This window comes from Antechinus flavipes, chromosome 6, assembly GCF_016432865.1.
Source record: "Antechinus flavipes isolate AdamAnt ecotype Samford, QLD, Australia chromosome 6, AdamAnt_v2, whole genome shotgun sequence".
Lineage (NCBI taxonomy): Eukaryota > Metazoa > Chordata > Mammalia > Dasyuromorphia > Dasyuridae > Antechinus > Antechinus flavipes.
In genome coordinates this window covers 261,553,848-261,573,835 of record NC_067403.1, presented here as the reverse complement: position 1 = coordinate 261,573,835, position 19,988 = coordinate 261,553,848, and the positions used below count along the sequence as shown (strand labels likewise).

Genomic DNA, 19,988 nt, shown 5'->3' with positions numbered 1-19,988 from the left:
ACGGGGCCAGCCAGCGGGGGCCGGGGAACAGCCAGGGGGGGCAGGGGAACAGCCAGCGGGGGCGGGGAACAGCCAGCGGGGGCCGGGGAACAGCCAGGGGGGCCGGGGAACAGCCGGGGGCCGGGGAACAGCCGGGGGCCGGGGAACAGCCAGCGGGAGTCGGGGAACAGCCAGCGGGGCTGGGGAACAGCCGGGGGCCGGGCCTGCAATGAGGGCTGTGAATGGGGTCCAGTCCCGTTCTCCCCATAGCCTGGAGGGAGCTCAGACAAATCAGTGAGGGGGGGGCGGAGGAAGCTGTGGGGGGATGCAGAGGAGTCCGGTTCTGGCTGTGCTGAGTTTGAAGTGACCATGACATGTCCAGTAGGCCAATGGAGACGTGGGGCTGGCGCGCAGGAGGGGGGCGGGGGCTGGCGCTCAGGAGGGGGGCGGGGGCTGGCGCTCAGGAGGGGGGCGGGGGCTGGCGCTCAGGAGGGGGGCGGGGGCTGGCACGCAGGAGGGGGGCGGGGGCTGGAGCTCAGGAGGGGGGCGGGGCCTGGCCAGGTGGGCCTAAGAGTCACCTGCACAGAGATGGGGCTGACCGCATGCCGTCTGGGGAGTCCCAGAGAGGGCAGACGGGGACCAGCCTGGCAGGGGCCTCAAGGGGCAGCCAGGGTGGATGGTGGGTCAGCAAAGGGGGCTGAGGAGGAGCAGGGAGGCCAGAGGAGAACTAGGAGAGAGGCTGAGGAGGCCCAGGAGGGGTGAGCGGGGAGCCTGGAGGCGTTTTTAATTGCTCCCCTACGTGACCTCAGGTTCAGATAAGGAAGAAAAGCCAGGACAGCTGCACTGCCAGTTTCTTTATCTGTGAAATGGGATTTTCTGGCTCTTCCCCCAGGGAGCTGCCTCTCTGGCATACAGTAGGTGCTCCATAAATGTTTGCTGCCTCCCTTCCAGCCCTTTGTAAGATACCTGAGGACAGAGGCTTCCTCTGCTTCTCCTCTGGTTTTCCTTATGGCTCAGCCTGGACCATGTAGGAGAGCCCAAGCCTGGGCACATGGGGGGAGAGGGGACTCGGGCAGAGCTTAACGTGTAGGAAATGTGTGCTTGGGTGTGTGTTGGGGAAAGAAGGGAGGGAGGGAAGGAGAGACAGAGAGACACAGACAGGGAGACAGAGAGAAAGGAGAGACAGTGAGAGACACAAAGACAGGGACAGAGACAGAGGAGGGGGCTGCCTGCCTGGAGAGCTCTGACCCCCTCCCTGGTCTGGGACCTCGGGGCCGGCCTCCCCCACTGCCCTGCACGCGATCCTGGCACAGCAGGCTCAGGAGCCCCGGCCCCGTTTTCGCATCCAGACGGTTGGGGGTGGGGCAGCAGGGACCCACCTTGTGTCGGGCCACTTGGTTCCGGGCGGTCAGTCTCAGGGGCGCGCGCCGGCCCATCGTCTGCAGCCGGCCGTCCTGCTCAAACTGGGCGATGTCTGTGAGGGGGTCCCAAGGCCTGAGGCTGCCGGAGGCAGACGAGACCCTTTGGTGTCATGTGGAGTCTCGGTCCCCCGAGGGCCCCGGAGGTGGGCGGCCCCTCCCCCTGCTCGGCACTGGCAGAGCCCCTGCCCCTGGTCCTGCCTGGAGCCCCCAGGGTGCCCTGCTCTCGGTCCATTAAGAGCCTCCCCCAGCGTGGCCCCAGGCCCCAGGCCGCTCCCAAGCTGCTGGGGACATGGGCCTGTGGGCAGCCCCCCCCCGGGGTCTGAGGGTCCCCCCGGCCGAGCCCTCCCAGGCCCGCACACTCACTCCTCGTATTTGTAGTGCCACTCCTGGGAGCTGGGGTCCAGGAGGAAGAGCAGCGGCTTCCAGTCCAGAAGCGCCTCCTGCCGCTCCCGGGCCCGCCTCCTCTGCTCCTCCTCCAGCACGAACTTCTCCTGGGTCGCCTTCACCTGGTCCCCTTTGTTGATCGCACTGGTCACGTGCTGCCAGAGTCTGCGGGGAGCGGCCGCTCAGCCCGCTGCCCCCCCCCCACTCTCCTTTCCCACCGGGGCTCATCTCCCAGAACTGGGGGCCCTGCAGGGCAGCCCCTCCCCCAAGAGCCAGGGTGGGCGTCCTCGCCATGTCCCGGGGGCACTGACCGGGGCCCTCGGCCCCAGAGGGCTGCCCCCCACGTTGGTGCACGGTGTCCCAGTGGGGGTGACTTGGCCCCCGTGACTGTCTCCGGCCGGTCCTGCCTGTGCCCTCCGAGGCTGAGCCTTCAGCGGCTGCGCTCAGGCGCTTCCAGGCCAGAAGCCCCCTCACTGTGGGGGCGCAGCCTCGTGGGAGCTGAGAGGGAGAAGCAGCCCGTGGCCAGGCGGGGCACCTGGCAGGGACCGACCACGATCTGGCCCAAGTCTGGGCGGCTGGGCCTGGGGCCATGCCGAAAGCCAGGGCATCGGGGTCCTGGGCTAGCCCTGGAGGTCCTGGGCTAGCCCGGATGGTCCTGGGCTAACCCTGGCGATCTTGGTCTAGCCCTGGCTCATTTCTGCTTTAGGGACCACCCTTCCCCCTCCGTCCGGGCCCCACCTCTCTGATTCCAGCTCGGTTTGCTCCTCAAATAGCACGATGTGGCGCTTGAGCCTCTGCCTCCGGATGTCCGCCGTCGGGTTCCAGAAGACGTCGCTGGCGCCGTTCTTTGGGTCGCTGATGTACACCTCCCTGTCCTGCCCGGGAAGACAAGGGGAGCGCTGGGACGCAGGCGGCTCGGCCTCCGAGGCCCCCCTGAGCCTGGCCGCTCCCCAGCTCAGCTCTGGGAGATGTGACGGCTCCGTGCGGGCCCGGGGCCCCTCTCATCCCCCCTCAACCTAAGCGTCCGTGTGAGGCGGCCTTCCCTGGTACTCGCGGAGCCCCGATTGTGCGCAGGGAATCCAATGAGAACATGGCCCAGGGCGAGGGGCGTCGTGTCCCCTGCCCACCCCCACTCCCCCCATGCTCACGCTGCTCCCCGGCCTCCCGGGCCTTCCTCCCTCCCAGTTCTACCTCTTATTCTAGGCTTGGCCAAGGCCCCCGCCACCAGGAAGCCCTCCCTGATCCCAGCCTAGGCTGGGGGCTCCCCTTGAGTCTCTGCCCGCTGGCTCTGCAGCTTGGGGGGTGGGGGGGTGAGCCCCGGCTGCCCCGCCTATGCCCTGAGCACCTTGTGGCCTTCCCCTCTGATGGGGGGGGGGCTCCCTTACCCAGTGTCCATCAAGGCTGGCCAGAACGTCCTCTCCTGATTTAATCTTCCCAGAGATCTGGTTAAGGCCGGAGTTGCCTCCGAAGAAGGGCTGCGGAGGAGAGTCAGCTCAGAGCCTGCTTTGGAGAGCCCTGGAGGGCACCTCGCCCCGCCCCCACCCCGGGGACACGCAGGGCAAAGGCCCCCTTGGGGCTCCTGTACCCTCCCCCCGCCCCCCAGTCACATGGGGAGGATTGGGCCCCACTCTTCTCCAAGGGGGAGAGGCTCCGGGAGGCAGCAGCACAAGGGAGGACAGCAGGGACGCTCCATGGGAAGGGGCCGGGAGCACCAACCTCCCGGGGTGGGGGGAGCCCATGCGGCGAACGCTCTGAGCCCGAGCACGGTCCAGTCAGAACCGGTGCTGGCAGGGCCACGCCCGCCTGGGATTTCAGGGGCTAGAGACCTGCTCCCTCTGTCCCCGAGCCCTCCCAGCTCCAGCATCCCATGGGCTCAAGAATTCTCTAATTTCGCGTTCTCCGGACATTCCACACTCTCTGTTCCAACCTCCCCGACATTCCCTGTTCCTGGACATCCTGCCTTCCGTCGGCCCTCCCAGCCCTGGCCTTCCACCCGCTCTGTTCCAATAGCCGTCCCTCAGAAATTCTAAGAAAGGTCGCTCGGGATCCCGTCGTTGCCCGGCCCCTCTGCAGCTGTCCCAATGGCTGGCTCTGTCCCCAGGAACGGCCTCAGGGTCGGCCCCTGAGCCGGTTGGGACCTTCTGGAGCATTCCTTAAGCGCCCGCCCCCCTCCTCTTACAGAGAAGGGGCTAAGCGACAATTGTGGGAGCCTTAGAGCCGCCTGTCCTTAGTTCCCAGAGCCCGGGACGTCAGAGGGGCCGCCCTGACCTGCCCAGGAGCGGAAGCTGAGGGAGGGAGGGCCGCAGGGTCCCCGGCCCCACTTTCCCCTCCAGGGCCGTCGGGGTCAGAGGTCGGACAGAGCCGGGACGCCGGAGAGGACGCGCTGCAGCGGGGACCGTGGCCGAAGCTAGGGTCCGTCCCGGGTCTGGCTCTGTCCGAGGCCCTGGCCATTCAGTGACGTGGGCAGGTAAGAAATGAGGCTGATCGCGGCCCCTCCGGCCCGGTACCAAAACAAGGCCTTGGTCTGGGAGGGGAAGATCCTCGGGCTCTGGTCCAGACCGCAGCAAGTACGGGGGGAGGGTCCGGGCCAGGGTCGCCGTCCCCCCCCCCCCTGCTGTGGGGACTCCTAGCGTCCTCCGGGGCCCCCCTGCGCAGGGTCCTTACCTTGAGCTTAAACTCCAGCTCTGCCTGGTAATTGTTCTTCTCACACTCGATAGTCACTTTTCCCCCCAGCTCCATGGTCATGGTGCCATACAAAATTCCTGGACAAAACCACAGGGGCTGGGACGGGCGCTTCCTGCTGAGCTTCCAGGCCCGGGCGGGCACTCTCTCCCACCCCCGGGGGGCTCCTCCCTCCACCCCCCCCCCCCCCCCCCGGGCTCGCGGGCCGCGCTCCCTCCTGCTGTTTGCAGCATTTCGACGCCTTTTGTGCAAGGCTGGAGACTGGGTCTGGTGTGTGTCTGACTGACTGCTGTGCTCCCCTCGAACCCGGGAAAGGCAGCAAGGGAGACTCTGGGAGCAGCTACTTAGGTTCTGTGGGGCAGGGACCGTTAGCACCCAGCAGGTGCTTAATAAATGCTTCTGGAGGACTGGGTGGAGCTGACGGGAGCTGTTCCAACGTTGCTGGAGACGTGCTCTCCCCCCTGTGGTCCCTCCCTCCACAGCGAGCGTACAACTCAGCCAGACCCGGCTTAGTAATGTCAGCTCGGGGTCCTTGCTCCGGCCAGACTTAGCGGGGCCAGTCTCTGTGCCTTTGCCTCTGCCGGGCCGCCCACCAGCAGTGCCTCCCCCCACTTTCTCCTGCACAAATCCTGCCCGGAGGACCCAGCAGACACGGCCTCCTCCCGCCGGAGGCTTCCTGGCCACCCCAGACCCGGCGTTCTCCGAGGATTCCTGGGGCCAGTGGGGCCCTCGGTGGCCACTTAGTTCTGCCTTCACCTGGATCCCACCATCGCATGTGTGGGGAAACCATCCCTCTCGTGCTTGGACACCGTTAGTGCCGGGAACCTCCCTCCTCCGCCGGGCTCGGGGGCTCAGCTCATCGCCAGGCCCGTGGCCCCTCCTTCCTGCCTCCCCCTCAGGAGCCCGGGGCCGGCCCGGCCATAGGGGCGCTTGTTGGCCCTTCAGGGTGCCCTCCCCCCCGCAGGAGTCCCTCTGGGCAGTGGATGGAGACTCCCAGCCTGCCCCGGGGCTGACGGGCGGGGGAGGGGGCGCTTACCTTTACAATGTGCGTAGGGCATCGTTATGATGTAATCTTCCCCTCTACTCAGAAACGTCAAGGTCGCTTTGCCGTCGAGTAAGGCTGAGAGGGAGTTTCCTGTCGCCACAAGGAAGGAGGAGGCCCACTGAGGCACGAGGAGGCAGAGGCCGGACCCCCGGATGTCTCCCGGAGGGGCCGTCACCCAGAGTCCTGGGCCTCCAGATGGCCAGGCCGTCACCTGCACCCTCGGACAGCCGGGCCCCCGGACCCCCAGGCAGCCGGGCCGTCACCTGGCCCCCGGGCCCCCAGAAGGCCGGACCATCACCCAGACCGCTTCCAGGGCCGCTCCCCTCCCACCCCCATGAGAAACTTGGGTCTGCTCTTTCTCTAACGCCCCCAGCCTTACCATAGAATTTGGACTTGGCTAGGATGCTTCCAGTGATGCAGAAGCCATCTTTCCTATTGCTTACATGGAAAGCAGACACGGGAGGATGATGGGAAACCTGGAAGGCAGAACGGCAGCTCAGGTGAAAGAGCTTTGGCTCAGGGCTCCCCCTAGTGGTTCTCCTGCCTCCTGGGCGCTCAGGGCTCCCCCTAGTGGTTCTCCTGCCCCCGGGCACTCACGGCCACCCCTAGTGGTTCTCCTGCCCCAGGGCGCTCAGGGCTCCCCCTAGTGGTTCTCCTGCCCCCCGGCGCTCAGGGCTCCCCTTAGTGGTTCTCCTGCCCCCGGGCGCTCGGGGACACCCCTAGTGGTTCTCCTGCCCCCCCCCCCCCCCCCCGGCGCTCGGGGCTCCCCCTAGTGGTTCTCCTGCCCCCGGGCGCTCAGGGCTCCCCCTAATGGTTCTCCTGCCCCCGGGCGCTCGGGGACACCCCTAGTGGTTCTCCTGCCCCCCCCGGCGCTCGGGGCTCCCCCTAGTGGTTCTCCTGCCCCCGGGCGCTCGGGGACACCCCTAGTGGTTCTCCTGCCTCCTGGGCGCTTGGGGCTCCCCCTAGTGGTTCTCCTGCCCCCGGGCGCTTGGGGCTCCCCCTAGTGGTTCTCCTGCCCCCGGGCGCTTGGGGACACCCCTAGTGGTTCTCCTGCCCCCGGGCGCTCGGGGCCCCCCCTAGTGGTTCTCCTGCCCCCGGGCGCTTGGGGCTCCCCCTAGTGGTTCTCCTGCCTCCTGGGCGCTCAGGGCTCCCCCCTAGTGGTTCTCCTGCCCTCTGGGCGCTCAGGGCTCCCCCCTAGTGGTTCTCCTGCCCTCGGGCACTTGGGGCTCCCCCTAGTGGTTCTCCTGCCCCCGGGCGCTCAGGGCCCCCCCTAGTGGTTCTCCTGCCTCCTGGGTGCTCAGGGCTCCCCCCTAGTGGTTCTCCTGCCCTCGGGCACTTGGGGCTCCCCCCAGTGGTTCTCCTGCCCCCGGGCGCTCAGGGCCCCCCCTAGTGGTTCTCCTGCCTCCTGGGCGCTGGGGGACACCCTGCCTGGAGCTCGGACCTTCTGGGCAGGTTTTCCCCATTGGGCCGAGCTCCTCTGCTCGGCTTCCTTCCACCTGCCCAGGCCAGCCCTCTGTGAGACTGGAAGAGGATCCCCCCCCCCCCTGCCCAGGTAACAGGGCGCCTCAAAGGTCTCCAGAGGCCGGGTCTGCCTGCATTGTTCTTGTCACCCGCCCCTTAGACTCCATGTGGCCGAAGGACAGAGCTGGGTTCTTTTTGACCTTTGCACCCTCGGTACCAGGCAAAGTGTCCTGTGTGTGTAGCAGTGTGAGCAAGAGGGAGTTGTTTTAGGTTCACCGTTCTCCCTGCAGGCCTTCTTCTACAACACAGAAATGCCCCCCAGGGCCCTCCCGGAGGCAGCACCAGCGAGTAGCGCCCCCAGGGTTTGGCTCCCAATCAGCAGGGGCCGCGCAGGCTGGGCGGGCGGGAAGGCAGTTTCTCCCTGACTCGGTCTACACCCGGGGAGCTCTGTCCACACAGAGTCTGGGGCTCCGAGCCCCCTGGACACGCCCTTGGCCTGAGGGCCAGACTGGCAGGGCTGTGAGGAGGGGTCGTCCCCCAAGGAGAAGCGTCTCCCTATCCGTCCCTGACTTCGAAGCAAAGGGAGAAACCCACGGGCTGCAGCAGTGAGTGGGGGTCACTGCCCCGGGCTGAGGGTCTCTGCTCCCACTCAGCAGCGGGAAGCGGGGCTGGCGGAGAGGTCCTAGCCCAGGGTGGGAAGGGACTCGGGGCCGGCCTCCCTCAGGGAAGCCATCTCCCGTCCCGTGGCCCGGGCTCCGAAGGCGCGGGGTCTCATGCGACCGCTTGCGCCTCGGCAGCCGCCCCAGGGAGAAGGGAAGGCGCCGCCGGCCGCCACAGCTCCCCTGGGTGGGGAGGCTCTCCTGGAGAAGCCGCCCTTCCTGCAGCCGGACTCCGGGGGGAGCCGCGGGGCGCTCCCGAGCCAAGAGCTTCAGGAGCCGGGGCTTCAGGGCGAGGGCTGCGGGAACTTGCCTGTTCAGATATGTAGAAAGTATGGCTGTTGGTCTGGGGGTGATACCAGCAGCAGCGGAAGGTCTCTCCGAGGATGGGATTGTAAGGCTTCTTGATTCCCTGCAAGAGGAAGAGCAAGCTTCGCCTCAGAGGTTGCAGCTGGCGCCTTCCCCCAGGGTACTCTGCTCCTAGCAATGAGCCCCCACTGCCGGCTTCAGGGGCTTGCTGGGGAGCCCCTAAACCAGAAGCCCCCCTCCCTGCCCAGTGACCCACCCACCTCTTTTGGAGGAAGGCAAAGGGTGCTGGGATCCCAGAGCTGAAAGCTGGAAGGGTTAGGGGCTGTGGCCCTCAATCCTTCTCCCCTCTCTGGAGGGGAACAAGGTAAATGACCCACGAGATTTGCCAACCATACGGGGCTGTGGTCACTAAACGTGTTTGCACCAGCTGGCTGAGGGATGGAAGGTGTCAGTCCAAATCAGAGGAGAGCACAATTAAGTAGATTAGGACCTTGTTGAATGGCCTAAGAGCCAATCAGTCCAAATCCCCACAGTGAGGAGGAGGGGATGCTCTCGGGTCCTCAGGCCTTTATGGGGTTGCTCTTCTCTCGGATCCTCAGGCCCTTAAGGGGATTTAAGGCTTTCTAACTAACAAGTCACCACATCAGGAAAGGGCAAGTCACCTCCTAGGCTGATCCACTCCAAGAGAGACAGCCCGCCTCTGGGGTGGACTGTGGCGGCTCTTTCTTGTGACGGAGACAGTCTAGTTTTGGGGCGGGGGTAAGGGGTGGGCAGCGAGCTTTTAGCTGCACTGAGCCTTAGTCAATCAGATCGCCCCGATCACGGAACTCGGCCGTCCTGTGGTTTTTCTTACCTTGGGTTTCTTGTAGAAGCCGGACAGATACCATCTTACAACTTGCTTCATACGAGTTAAAGGATCTTCTTCCAGAACAGCCCTGGCACAAAGAGACAACAATTAAGTCCCTTAGGGTTCCATGTCTTGTTCCATTTCCCAGCCATCCCACGCAGCCAGAACTGGGGCAGCACCTGGGAGGGCTGTGGCCACTCCACGCAGTCCATCGGCACAATCTCTGCTCGAGAGGGGGTGGGGGCCCTCCACAAGGCAGGGGGCCACTGAGGCAAGGATGGGGTCACTGACCCATATGAAGACCCCTGCCAGCAGATGGAGTCGAAAGACCCCATATCACCAGTATCTCCACTCTACTGGGCTTTTATTTACTTTGTCAAGTATTGCCCAATTATACTTTCGTTTGGTTGGGGAATTGAGGGATTATGTCTGCAAACTGTGTGTTTAACACCTTTGGTATAGCAGAGAGAGTGCCGGGTTTGGATTGAGGACATCCTGGCTTCCGATCCCACCTCAGATACTCGCTAGGTGGGTGACCCTGAGCGTGTGGCTCGTTTCCTTCCTCCGTAAAGTGAGGGCTGTGACCATGATGGCCCCGACGCCCTTGGGCGCCTAAATCTGTGGCCCTCTGACCTCTTCATGTGGCAATGTGGACTTTCCTAGGACCTTTCCAAAAAGCTGGGAGGAAGGATGATTGTGTCTGGCTGAAGAGGGCAGGCCCGGGAATACGTGGGTGAGTGCGTGGGCTCGGAGAGGGAGATTTAGGATGGCAGGAAGAAGCTTCCGACAAGGAGAGCTAGCTGTAAGTAGGATGCTGGTTAATTGCTCCACTGAAGGAAGTGGGACATTTAGCCTGGAGATGAGAAGATCTGGGGAGGGGGAAACTGTGGAATAGAGATCAAGCTTCTTCCGTTTGGCTCCAGACCCGAGAAGCAAAGGGAGAGATTGAAAAATTGAAAGGGCTGCCTGGGGAGGCGGGGGGTCACCCTCCCTGAAAACCTATGGCGGCTGAATGGCCACTTGTGAGAGAGCGGGCTGAGGGCATGGCTGTTTAGTTTAGGAGGCCTCTGAGGTACCCAGCAGGATGGGGTCTAGCCCACATCCCTGACGTACTCCATGCAGACCTTCCTCTACAGCTAATGACTGCTCTTGGGCCATTCAACAAGGTCCTAATCTACTTAATTGTGCTCTCTCCATCTTTCCCACAATATTGCAGGAGATTCTAATAAACCCTTTGCGGACATCTCGGTGAGCCATGTCTCCCGTCTCCCCTTGATCTGCCAGCCCAGTCAGCCAGGCCGATCCAGAAAGGCTGGAATGGAACAACCAGTTTTTGAGATCTTTGTGATCAAGGTTTATTCTTTCGAGATACCCCCTCAAGGACGCTCTGTGATTCTGTCAGCGACCGACTCGGTTCTCTGCAGCCTATAGTTTGCAGTGCGTCGCCTTTTCCCTTCGAGACCTGGGATGGCTCCAGGTCCACGTGAGGATGGCCCTTATCAGAGCTGTCCAGCAATGGCCTCAGGAGGCTCGTGAGCAGCTGCAAGTGGAAGGTCTGTATGCAGAGGCAGCCTGCTGGGGAGGCCCCTAGGGGCCACATAGCCCGCGGTCTCTGAGCTGGGCCCTGAGCCAAGACCCCTCTGCCACAGAGAAGGGCTCAGGCCCCCGTGGGTGGGCTGGCTCGGTGAAGGGTTCTGTCACTGCTGGGGTCCCGTGGGCCTTAGTGAGAGGACAGTCGGTCCCCTGCTTCGCTCGGCTCGCTCTCCGGCCTTGTGGCTCGCTCTCCGGCCTTGTGGCTCGCTCTCCGGCCCCGCCCCTCTCCCCCATTTAAAGCCCAAATCTCCATCTGCTCAAGTGAAAGGCCCTGAGGTCGAGCTGGAAGGAGCTTGCAACCCCTCTCACTCTCCAGGTGAGCCAATGGGCCCAGAGAGGCCGAGGAACGGCTGGAGTTTGCACAGCAAGGAGGTGGCAGCAGCGCGCTCTCACCCCAAGCCCTGACTGTGAGCTGCCGGGACTCCCATTTCTGGTCCCTCCGTCCAGTCCAACCCGATTAATGTCCGTGGAGCCCGAAGAGACGCAAGGCCCCGGGCCGGGTGCTGTGACACAGGGGCAGGGGGATGGCCTTTGGCTCAAGAAGCTCTTTACTCGAACAGGGAATTAGACAAGGAGACCACTGGCTGTTGCTGCCCCTCTGACGGGGGATCCTCCTCCTCCACAGGGAGACCCAGGGCAGGGGAGGGTCTGTCCTAAGCCTTTGACACCCCGACTGCCAAGCACAGGGCAGCTCGGAGCGCCCCATGGATAGACCTCCCGACTCCTAACGCAGCCCCGGGCACTTGCTAGCTGTGTGACCCTGGGCCAGCCGCCCAGCTGTTTGCCTTGGTTTCCTCATCTGTAAAATGGGCTGGAGAAGGAAATGGCCAGTCCCCTCTAGTATCTCTGCCCAGAAAACCCCAAATGGGGCCGTGGAGAGTCACCCGTGACTGAAATGACCGAACGATACCAGCACCACCCCCAGCACAGCGCTCTGCATACTCTAGGTGATTAATGTCTGCTGACTAATTAGATTGACTCGAACCCTCAAAGCTAATCCAGTCTTTCTCACCTGCTGTGGCTTCCTCTGGCTTTTAAAGCTCTTCCTATTCTGACAGCTCAGCCCTGCTTCCCCGCACCTCCTCTGCTGACACCCTCCACCTGTGCATTGTGTGTTGGGGCTGTTGTGTGTATATTGTGTGTGTTGTGTGTTGGGACGCTTGTGTGTCGTGTGTACCGCGTGTCAGGGCTGTTGAGTGTATGTTGTGCGCTGGGGCTCTTGTGTGTGCTGTGTATGTTGTGTGCACCGTGTGTCGGGGCCGTGTGTGCCGTGTATGTTGCGCGTCAGGGCTCTTGTGTGTGCTGTGTATGTTGTGTGCACCGTGTGTCGGGGCGCTTGTGTGTTGTGTGTACCATGTGTCGGGGCCGTGTGTGCCGTGTATGTTGCGCGTCAGGGCTCTTGTGTGTGCTGTGTATGTTGTGTGCACCGTGTGTCGGGGCGCTTGTGTGTTGTGTGTACCATGTGTCGGGGCCGTGTGTGCCGTGTATGTTGTGTGCGCTGTGTGTCGGGACTCTTGTGTGTTGTATGTACTGCACGTCGGAGCTGTGTGTGCCATGTCTGTTGTGTGTCGGAGCTGTTGTGTGTGCTGGGTATGTTTTGTGCGCTGTGTGTCGGGGCGCTTGTGTGTTGTGTGTACCATGTGTCGGGGCCATGTGTGTCGTGTATGTTGTGCGCCGGGGCTCTTGTGTGTGCTGTGTATGTTGTGCGCCGTGTGCCAGGGTGCTTGTGTGCTGTGTGTACTGCGCGTCGGGGCCGTGTGTGCCGTGTATGTTGCGCGTCGGGGCTCTCGTGGGCGCTGTGCGTCGGCCGGGGCCGCGGACGGGCGGGCACTCACTGAGACAGCAGGTCGGCGTGGTAGTAGTAGTCGGAGAGCTTGTTGAGGAAGGAGCGCGGCTCCAGGATGAAGGTGGGCAGCACGACGCGCGACAGGTCCATCCCCGGCCTCAGCTGTTTCAGCAGGATCCAGATGAGGCTCTTGTTCTCTTCGGAGACCGTCTCCGTCTGCGACGATTCTCCCGTCTGAGGGAAGAGAAAGCTCAGCCGGAGGCGGGACCCCACTGCCTCCTCACCCTGGGGCGGCCGCCCGGCTTCACAAGGAGCTCCCTGCCTCTGTCCGGACTCGGACTCCGCGCCCTTGTCGGGGTAGAGGCCAGGACTCTGTGCCTCTGTCTGTGGTACCAAGGACTCTGCGTCCCTGCCCTTGGGGCCCTGTCCAAGGTACCGCAGACTCTGTGCCCCTTGTAGAGGCCCTGGACTCCACACTCCTGCCCCAGTAAAGGCCCCAAACTCTGTGCCCTTGGGGCCCTGTCCGTGGTCCTGAGGACTTCTCGCCTCTCTCCCCAGTAGAGGCCCCAGACTCGGTGCCCCTGTCCCTGCTATCACGGACTCCACACCTCTGCCCCAATAGCGCCCAGGACTGTGTCTCTGTCCGTGGTACCACAGACTCCGCACCCCTGTCTGTGATAGAGGCCCCAGCTTGCGCCTTTGGGGCCCTGTCCGTGGTGCTGAGGACTTCGCGCCCGTCCCCGGGTCCCAGGCTCCGTAGAGGCCCCAGACTCGGTGCCTCTGACGGGGTCCAGGACCCAAGAGCTGGGGCTGGGCTGGCCATCCAGGACCATCGATTGGCCTATATATTCCCAAGCTCTAAAGCTTCCTGGCCGCACCAGGGGGCGCCTGATTCTTCTGGGGTTAAGGTGATGGACGGCCACTCACAATATGGCTGCCTTTACAGCCCGCACTCAGTAGGCTGGTTGAATTGATTTGTTTGCCCTCCCCCAGCTCTGTTACTGACAGAGGTCCCGGGGACCAGGGGCGGGGACTAGTTTAGAGGGGGCAGGGCTGTCGGCTCTTAGAAGGCATGGGGGTGGGGTGCCCAGAAGCTGGGGAGGGGTCAGGAAGGACCTCACATGGACAGAGAGAGGAGGCGAGGGGCGCTCTAGGCAAGGAGCCTGAGAGAGGCAGGAGGGAGGCAGGGAGGCCAGCGCATAGCTGGGGAGGGGGAACGTGGCCAAGGCCGGACGGGCCGGACCTGCCCGAGGCCGGGGCAGCTTGGCCTGAGCCCCTCCTGGCGCCGGCAGGAGCCGTGACCAGGGACAAGGCTTCCCGCCTCACTTGGCTCATCCATAAGGTGGGCCGTCCTGCACAAGGCCGGTAAGACCCCACTGCCGCCCCCGGGGCGTCCGGCTCCTACCTCCCCAAACTCTTCGTAGATCTGCTCGATGTACGTGGTCCCCTTTTTCTCCTGCCCGAGCTCCCCGGGGGTCTCCGACTGGTCACTCTCGCTGTCGTTGGTCTTGCGGCTGTTCTCCCGAGTCTCGTTCTCCGACCCCTCGATGGTGTCTTTCTCTGACCTGTCTGAAAAGGCGTCGTTCTCCAGCTGGTGGTTCTCCAGGGAGGCTTCCGTCAGCCTGGAACACAGGGGGAGGCCCGGTGATGCTGTCTGCTCACTGGGCACCATCCAGAGCAGCTGGTGTAAACTGAGGCGCCGAGGCAGGAGGGGAAGAAGGGGACGATAGCCTCTCATCAGAAGGGCCAAGTCCGTCTGGTTCTGGCCCCCCCGTCCCTGCCCTCCCCTCCCCGGCCCGGCCCGTGGCTTACTGAAAGAGATCCTGGTCCGAGATGGTCCCAGCGTGCAGCAGCCCGTCCAGGGGCACCGGGGAGGAGTCCGGCTGGCTGGTCAGCTCCCCGTCCTTCCCCGGCTTGGAGGTGCTGAGCCGGAAGAGGCTGGAGCAGCGCAGGGCCAGCTCCAGGGCGTCCAGCCAGCAGCGGCCTGTGGGGACAACGACCGGATGGCTCGCGTGCGACCGAGCGTGCCCCCAGATCCCGCGCCAGCCGCCTTCGGGCAGGGCCTGACGGCCAGGGCCCACGGGCACAGAGCTGACTCTCTCAGAGCGGTAGCCACTCCCCAGAGGGTCGGCGGGCACAGAGGGCACAAGCGGGTCTCGGAGAAAGGATTTCAGAGTGTTGCTGACTGGCAGGGAGGGAGACCCGGCTGGCCACGAGCCCGGGGCTTTATCGTACCCAGGGGTTGGGGGGGAGGGCAGGCCTGGGGGAGTCAGCGCGAGACAGGAACGCTGTCATTGTTGGTAGAGCTGCAGCCGCTGAGGCAAGCCGGGAGACGCTGGGGGCTTGGGATCGTCTTCCCCTCAATAGCATTTTATGTTCCCAAATCTATGCGCAGAGGGGCTTCTCAACGGTTATTTGGGAGACTGCGTCCCACAATTTTCTCCCTCCCTCCCTGACTCCCAACCCCCAAGAGAGCAGGCTGTGGGGCTTAGGTTGAATACGGTTCACTCCTTTTAGAGAATAAAAGTCACTAAAAACCACTGAAAACTCTCTCCTGACCCAGAGGTGCCTCCGCCAGGTTCCGACCCCAGGTCAGTGCCGGCCAGAACGGTCCTGCCGACACAAAATACTGATGGCGCCTCCTTGTGGCGGCGAGAGCTAGTGCTCGCCGGCCGAGTCCCGGCGCATTTATTAGGCCCCTACTACATATGCAAGAACCATGCTAGACTCTGGCGGTGCGAAAGGAGCCAGTTTCTGGCCTCCAGGAGCGTCCTGTGCTTAGGAAAGAGTGCTCCCTGGGAATCCTGGGAAACCTCGTACAGCCCAAAGCAGAGGGAAGGAGGTGCTCACGTCCACAAGGTCAAGGAAGTAGAAAGAGCTACACAAGGAACCATCCCTGGGAAATGAAAGCCCCTCCTCCTTTCTCTGCAGGTTGGAGGTCAGCCGGGGGGTGGAGGGACTGTCTGCTAATCACAGGGAGGGGGGACAGAGGGATGCACTGGGGAGAGCAGAACAGGAAAAAGGAAACTGAAGGAAAAGGCGAGTCCGTTCTGGCCGGGGCCCACCTTCGCCTGGTCCATGTACTTAACATACGTGTTATTATCATCATCACTCTGCCATGTGGTGGCGAATGCTCCGAGACCTGCCTGTTCCTGCCTTTGTCCATTAGGGCGTAGCGCCCAGTCCCAAATATTCAGCTCATTGCCCATGAACTTCACAGAGCAGGCCCTTCTCAGGGACATTGGCCTCGACTGTGCTAAGTGGTACAGGGTCTGCACACAGTAAGTGATTAATGATTGCTTTTTCATTCATGAATTAAACAAAAATTAAGTGTTTTCCTCACAGAGAGGAAGGAAACAAGCATTTCTTTATATTTCTCTATCAATCTTTTTCTTTCTGTATTTATCTGTATCTATCTTTCTATTTATCAATCTATCCTTCTATTTATTTATCTATTTATCCAATCAAATCCATCTTTCTATTTATCAATTTATCTTTCTATTGATCAATCTATCTTTCTGACTGTCAATCTATTTACCTGTCTATTTATTTATCCATCCATCCATCCATCCATCCTTCTTTCGGTCTATCTATCAATCAATTTTTCTTACTGTCTGTCTTTCTGTCTACCTATTTATCAATCTATCTTTCTGCCTATCTATCTTTCTGTTTATTTATCTGCCTATCAGTCTGTCTGTCAATTTATCTATCTAGTTTTCCATTTATCTATCATTTATAATCTTTCTATTTATCTATCTATCCATCCATCTTTTCTGTCTATCTGCCTGCCTATCTAATCAATCTTTCTATTTATCTGCCTATGTCTATCTATTTATCAATCTATCTTTCTATCTATCCATCCAATCTTTTTTCTATCTATGTAGTTATCTATCAATCTATCTTTTTTCTATTTATCTATTTATCAATCTATCGTTCTATCTATTCATCCATTCTTCTATCTACCTATCAATCTATCTTTCTATCTATCCATCCTTCTTTCTGTCTATCTATTTATCTATCTATTTATTGACCTAACTTTCTGTTTATTTATCTGTCTAACAATCTATTTTTCTTTCTATCTTTCTATTTATTTATCTATCAATCTTTCTTTCTATCAATCAATCTATCTTTCTGTCTGTCAATCTAACATTTATCAGTCTTCTTTTTATTTATCTATCCATCCAGCCTTCTTTCTGTCGTTGTCTATTTATGTCTATGTCTATCTATTTATCAATCTATCTTTCTATTTGTCTGTCTGTCTATCTATGTAGCTATCTATCTATCTTTATTTCTGCCTATTTATCTGTCCTTCTATCTATCCATTCTTCTATCTCCCTATCTATTTATCAATCTTTCTGTTTATTTATTTATCTATCTATGTATCTTTCTATTTATCTGTCTGTCAATCTATCTTTCTGTCTGCCTATCTATTTATCAATCTATCTGTCTTTCTATTTATCTATCTATCCATCCATCCTTCTTTCTGTCTATCTTTCTTTGTCTCTCTATCAGTCAATCTTTCTATCTTTCTATTTATCTGTCTATGTCTATCTATCTATCTTTCTGTCTATTTGTCTATCAATCTATCTTTCTTTCTGCTTGTCTATTTATCTGTCTGCTTATCTATTAATCTATCTTGTCTTTCTGTCTGTCTATTTATCTATCAATCTTTCTTTCTATCTATTTATTTGTCTATCTATCAATCTATCTAACTTTTTGTCTATTTATTTAGCTATTTATCTTTTTATCTATCATTTATCAATCTATCTATCCATCTATTAGTCTTATGTCTATCAATCTATGCTTCTGTCTGTCTGTCTGTCTGTCTATCTACCTACCTAGCTACCTTTCTATCTGTGTATATTTCTCCCCAGTTACTTATTAAAACAACTTAAAACTTTTTTTTGGTGAAGTTGAGTTCCCAGTTCTGTTCCTTTTTCCCTGTTTCCTCCCTGAGATGGTAGCAATCAGCTATCAGTTATTACATGCGTAATCATGTGAGACGTTTCCACGTTAGTCATTTAAAACAAGCATTTATTAAGCACCTACTGTGTGTCAGACACCTTTACAGACTGGGGATAGGAAAAAAGGTAAAAGACAGCAGCCCTGTCCTCAGGGAGCTCACAATCAAACCCGGACAAAGTAAGCTAGGAACAGGAAAAACGGGAAGTCATTCTTGGGGAAGCTTCCTGCAGCGGGGGAGCTTTCCGCTGGGCCTTAGGGAAGCGGGGGAGGCCAGGAGTCAGAGCCAGGGGGAGGGCCTGGCAATGCTTGGTTTGGGGTGATGGGGGAGGGCAGGGGCTGCGGGCGCTTCCTCAGACCACCACGAGAGGGCTCTGAAGGGCAAGGATGGAAGAGAGGCCTGGTGAGCCACGCTCTCCGCTCTGGGGTGCCAGGAGGGGCTTTGGGGGCTCTGTCTCATGTATGACAAGGGAGGAAACTGAGGTCCAAAGAAAAGGCCCCAAGTCCACCTTGTAAATAAATGCAGAATCTGGCCAAGAAGCCCGGCCTGGGGACCCTCGGGCCACCTCTTTTCTGGGGTCCTCCAGCTTCCCTCAGGAGCTCCTAGCCCAGGGAGTGGGGTCCAGGCTAGAAAATAAGGCCCAAGCTCAGACCGTTGGGGTCCCTGTGACCTGTGGGGGGGTGCCCTGAAGGACGGCCCTGGGGCTCCCCCAGATGGCCCCGGGGGTGCCATGTCCTGAGACACTTCACGTTCTCACATCCTACCGAGAAAATGACTGGGTGGTTCTCGGCTCTGGTCTAGAACTCTTTGTTCTGCATAGAGAAGCTCTGTAGTCAAGGGCTGACGGACTCACTGAATAGCTCCAGGACCCGCTCCGCTGTGCCCGGCAAGCCCTGGAGCAGAGACTCTGGGCACAGGGACCAGACTGAGAAGGCATCTAATTAATGCTTGTTGCCTTTGTGTTCTGGAGAGCCCTCCCTGCTCCTTACCCCTGTGGCCTCAGTTTCCCCTTCTGCCAAACAAGGAGACGCCACTGGACTACAACATCTGGCTGCAGAGTTGGAGGAGCTGGCCGTGTCCAGCCCGGCTCACAGAAGGCACTTAATAAGTGCGCGTGGTTGTGGGGAAGCAGAGTGAGCGTGAGCCAGGCGGAGCCCGAGCTGTGGGGGTGAGAGGGGGCTCCCAGAGAGGGGGCCCTGGGGCCTTTCTGCTCCACAAAGCTGGGGGCTGAGCTGCAGAGGCAGCACCTTAGAGCAGACCAGAAGGGAAGCAGGGCGAGGGAGGAGGACTTACCGTCGGACTCAGAGGGCGCCCTGAAGATGAGGTAACTGCTAGGGAGCGGCTGGGTGATGGAGCCCACGTTCTCGCCTTTGGGACCCTGTGGAGCAGACACACAAGCAGGTGATGGAGCCCAGGGGCTTCCTGATTACAGGATCCTTCTGCCCCCCCCTCCAGGCTCTGCCCTGGCCCCCCCAGTACAGGACCCTCCGGCCCCCCCGTCCTCTGGGCTCTGCCCCGGCCCCCCAATTACAGGACCCTCCTGCCCTTCTGCCCCCAACCCCGTTACAGGACCTTTTTCTGCCCCTCCACCCTCTGGGCTCCGCCCCTCTCGGGGCCCCCTCGGCCCCCACCTTCATGGCCCAGATGGACTGGTCCAGGGGGTGGAAGAGCTTGAAGCAGAAGCCGTCCTTCTTGGAGGGCCGCTCGATGAGCTCGCACGAGTGCAGCAGGATGGTGCCCACCCACTGGCCCACCTTGGGCGTCTTGTAAACCAGCAGCACGCCCGGCTTCAGGATGCACCAGAGCTTGGTCCAGCCCTTCAGGGTCCCCCGGATCTGAGGTGGGGCACGGGGAGAGCCTCAGGAAGGCCGCGGGGCTCTCTCCTGCTCCTCGGCCAGCCCAGAGCAGGACCCCTATTTCAGGGGCGGAGCACCCCCCACTTCCTCCCTCCCTCCTTTCCCCCCACTGTCCCCTCTCCCTCCTTAGGCTGGTTTACTCCCGGAGCAGACAGCGGTCCGTTCTGCTTCGGACGGCACACCAGTGGGAGCCAGCCTGGCGGGGGACCTGCCCTGGAAGGTTTGCCCCGGCCTCTCGGGCCATGACCAGGCTTTTGGGGCCTTGACCCAGCTCCCTCTGACCCCCCAGGGCCTGAGGGGGAAGAAGAACAAGTGGTCTGAGTGTCTCTAGAGCTGGACAGTGGGGGGGGGCGCCCTTCCTGACTCAGGGGCACTGGCTGCTCCTCTCCCCAGAGGCCGCCATCTATGGGCTTAGTGATGGACCCAGGCATCCGCCCCGTGGGCGGGCACACACACGCACACACACACACACACACACACACACACACACACACACACACTTTCCCAGCTCTCCTGGTGGGGAGGGGGGGTGCCCTCTGAGGGAGGAGCCATCTTGGTTCTCCAAAATGAGGGCCTTGGGGCCCCCGGGGTCTCACCACGACCTTCTGGAAGCCCGTACCTTCAGCCAGTCGGCCATGATGACCACGCTGGGGTCCTTGAGGGCGCTGAAGAGCTGCTGGGTGGCCCGCTTCTTCTCCTGGCGGTAATTCCTCTTCTGGACCTGATGTGGGGAGGCGGCTCGGGGTTAGGAGGGAGAGGAGGAGGGGGAAGAGAGAGAGAGGAAGAGGAAAAGAGGGAGGAGGAGGAGGGACAGGAAGATGAGGAAGAGGGAGAGAAGAGATTGGGAGGGAAGAAAAGAAAGGGAGGAGAGAGAGGAGGAAGAAGGGAGGAAGAGAGGAGGAAGAGGAGAAAGAAGAGGAGGAGGAAGAAGGAGAGGAGAAGAAGAGGAGGAAGGAGAGGAGGAAGAGGGGAGGAGGGACAGGAGGAGGAGGAGGGAGAGGAGAAA

The 19,988-nt window shown here is 60.3% G+C and overlaps 1 protein-coding gene across 5 annotated transcripts in view; it reads right to left on the bottom strand.

Moving 5' to 3' along the window:
- The window catches only part of OSBPL5 (oxysterol binding protein like 5), a 73,899-nt gene that overhangs the window by 8,134 nt on the left and 45,777 nt on the right, over window positions 1-19,988 (bottom strand). For 4 of the 5 annotated variants that reach the window (XM_051964834.1, XM_051964832.1, XM_051964830.1 and 1 more), the window contains exons 5-19: window positions 19,602-19,703; window positions 18,758-18,961; window positions 18,420-18,504; window positions 13,976-14,147; window positions 13,569-13,854; window positions 12,213-12,397; window positions 8,791-8,872; window positions 7,942-8,040; window positions 5,891-5,987; window positions 5,503-5,601; window positions 4,449-4,546; window positions 3,170-3,259; window positions 2,523-2,659; window positions 1,764-1,949; window positions 1,359-1,479 (exon numbers count right to left, since the gene is read on the bottom strand). In XM_051964834.1, coding sequence (XP_051820794.1) covers window positions 1,359-1,479; window positions 1,764-1,949; window positions 2,523-2,659; window positions 3,170-3,259; window positions 4,449-4,546; window positions 5,503-5,601; window positions 5,891-5,987; window positions 7,942-8,040; window positions 8,791-8,872; window positions 12,213-12,397; window positions 13,569-13,854; window positions 13,976-14,147; window positions 18,420-18,504; window positions 18,758-18,961; window positions 19,602-19,703 — 2,043 coding nt within the window. The remainder of the gene's footprint in view (window positions 1-1,358; window positions 1,480-1,763; window positions 1,950-2,522; window positions 2,660-3,169; window positions 3,260-4,448; window positions 4,547-5,502; window positions 5,602-5,890; window positions 5,988-7,941; window positions 8,041-8,790; window positions 8,873-12,212; window positions 12,398-13,568; window positions 13,855-13,975; window positions 14,148-18,419; window positions 18,505-18,757; window positions 18,962-19,601; window positions 19,704-19,988) is intronic. The other variant, XM_051964831.1, reaches the window with a different exon arrangement.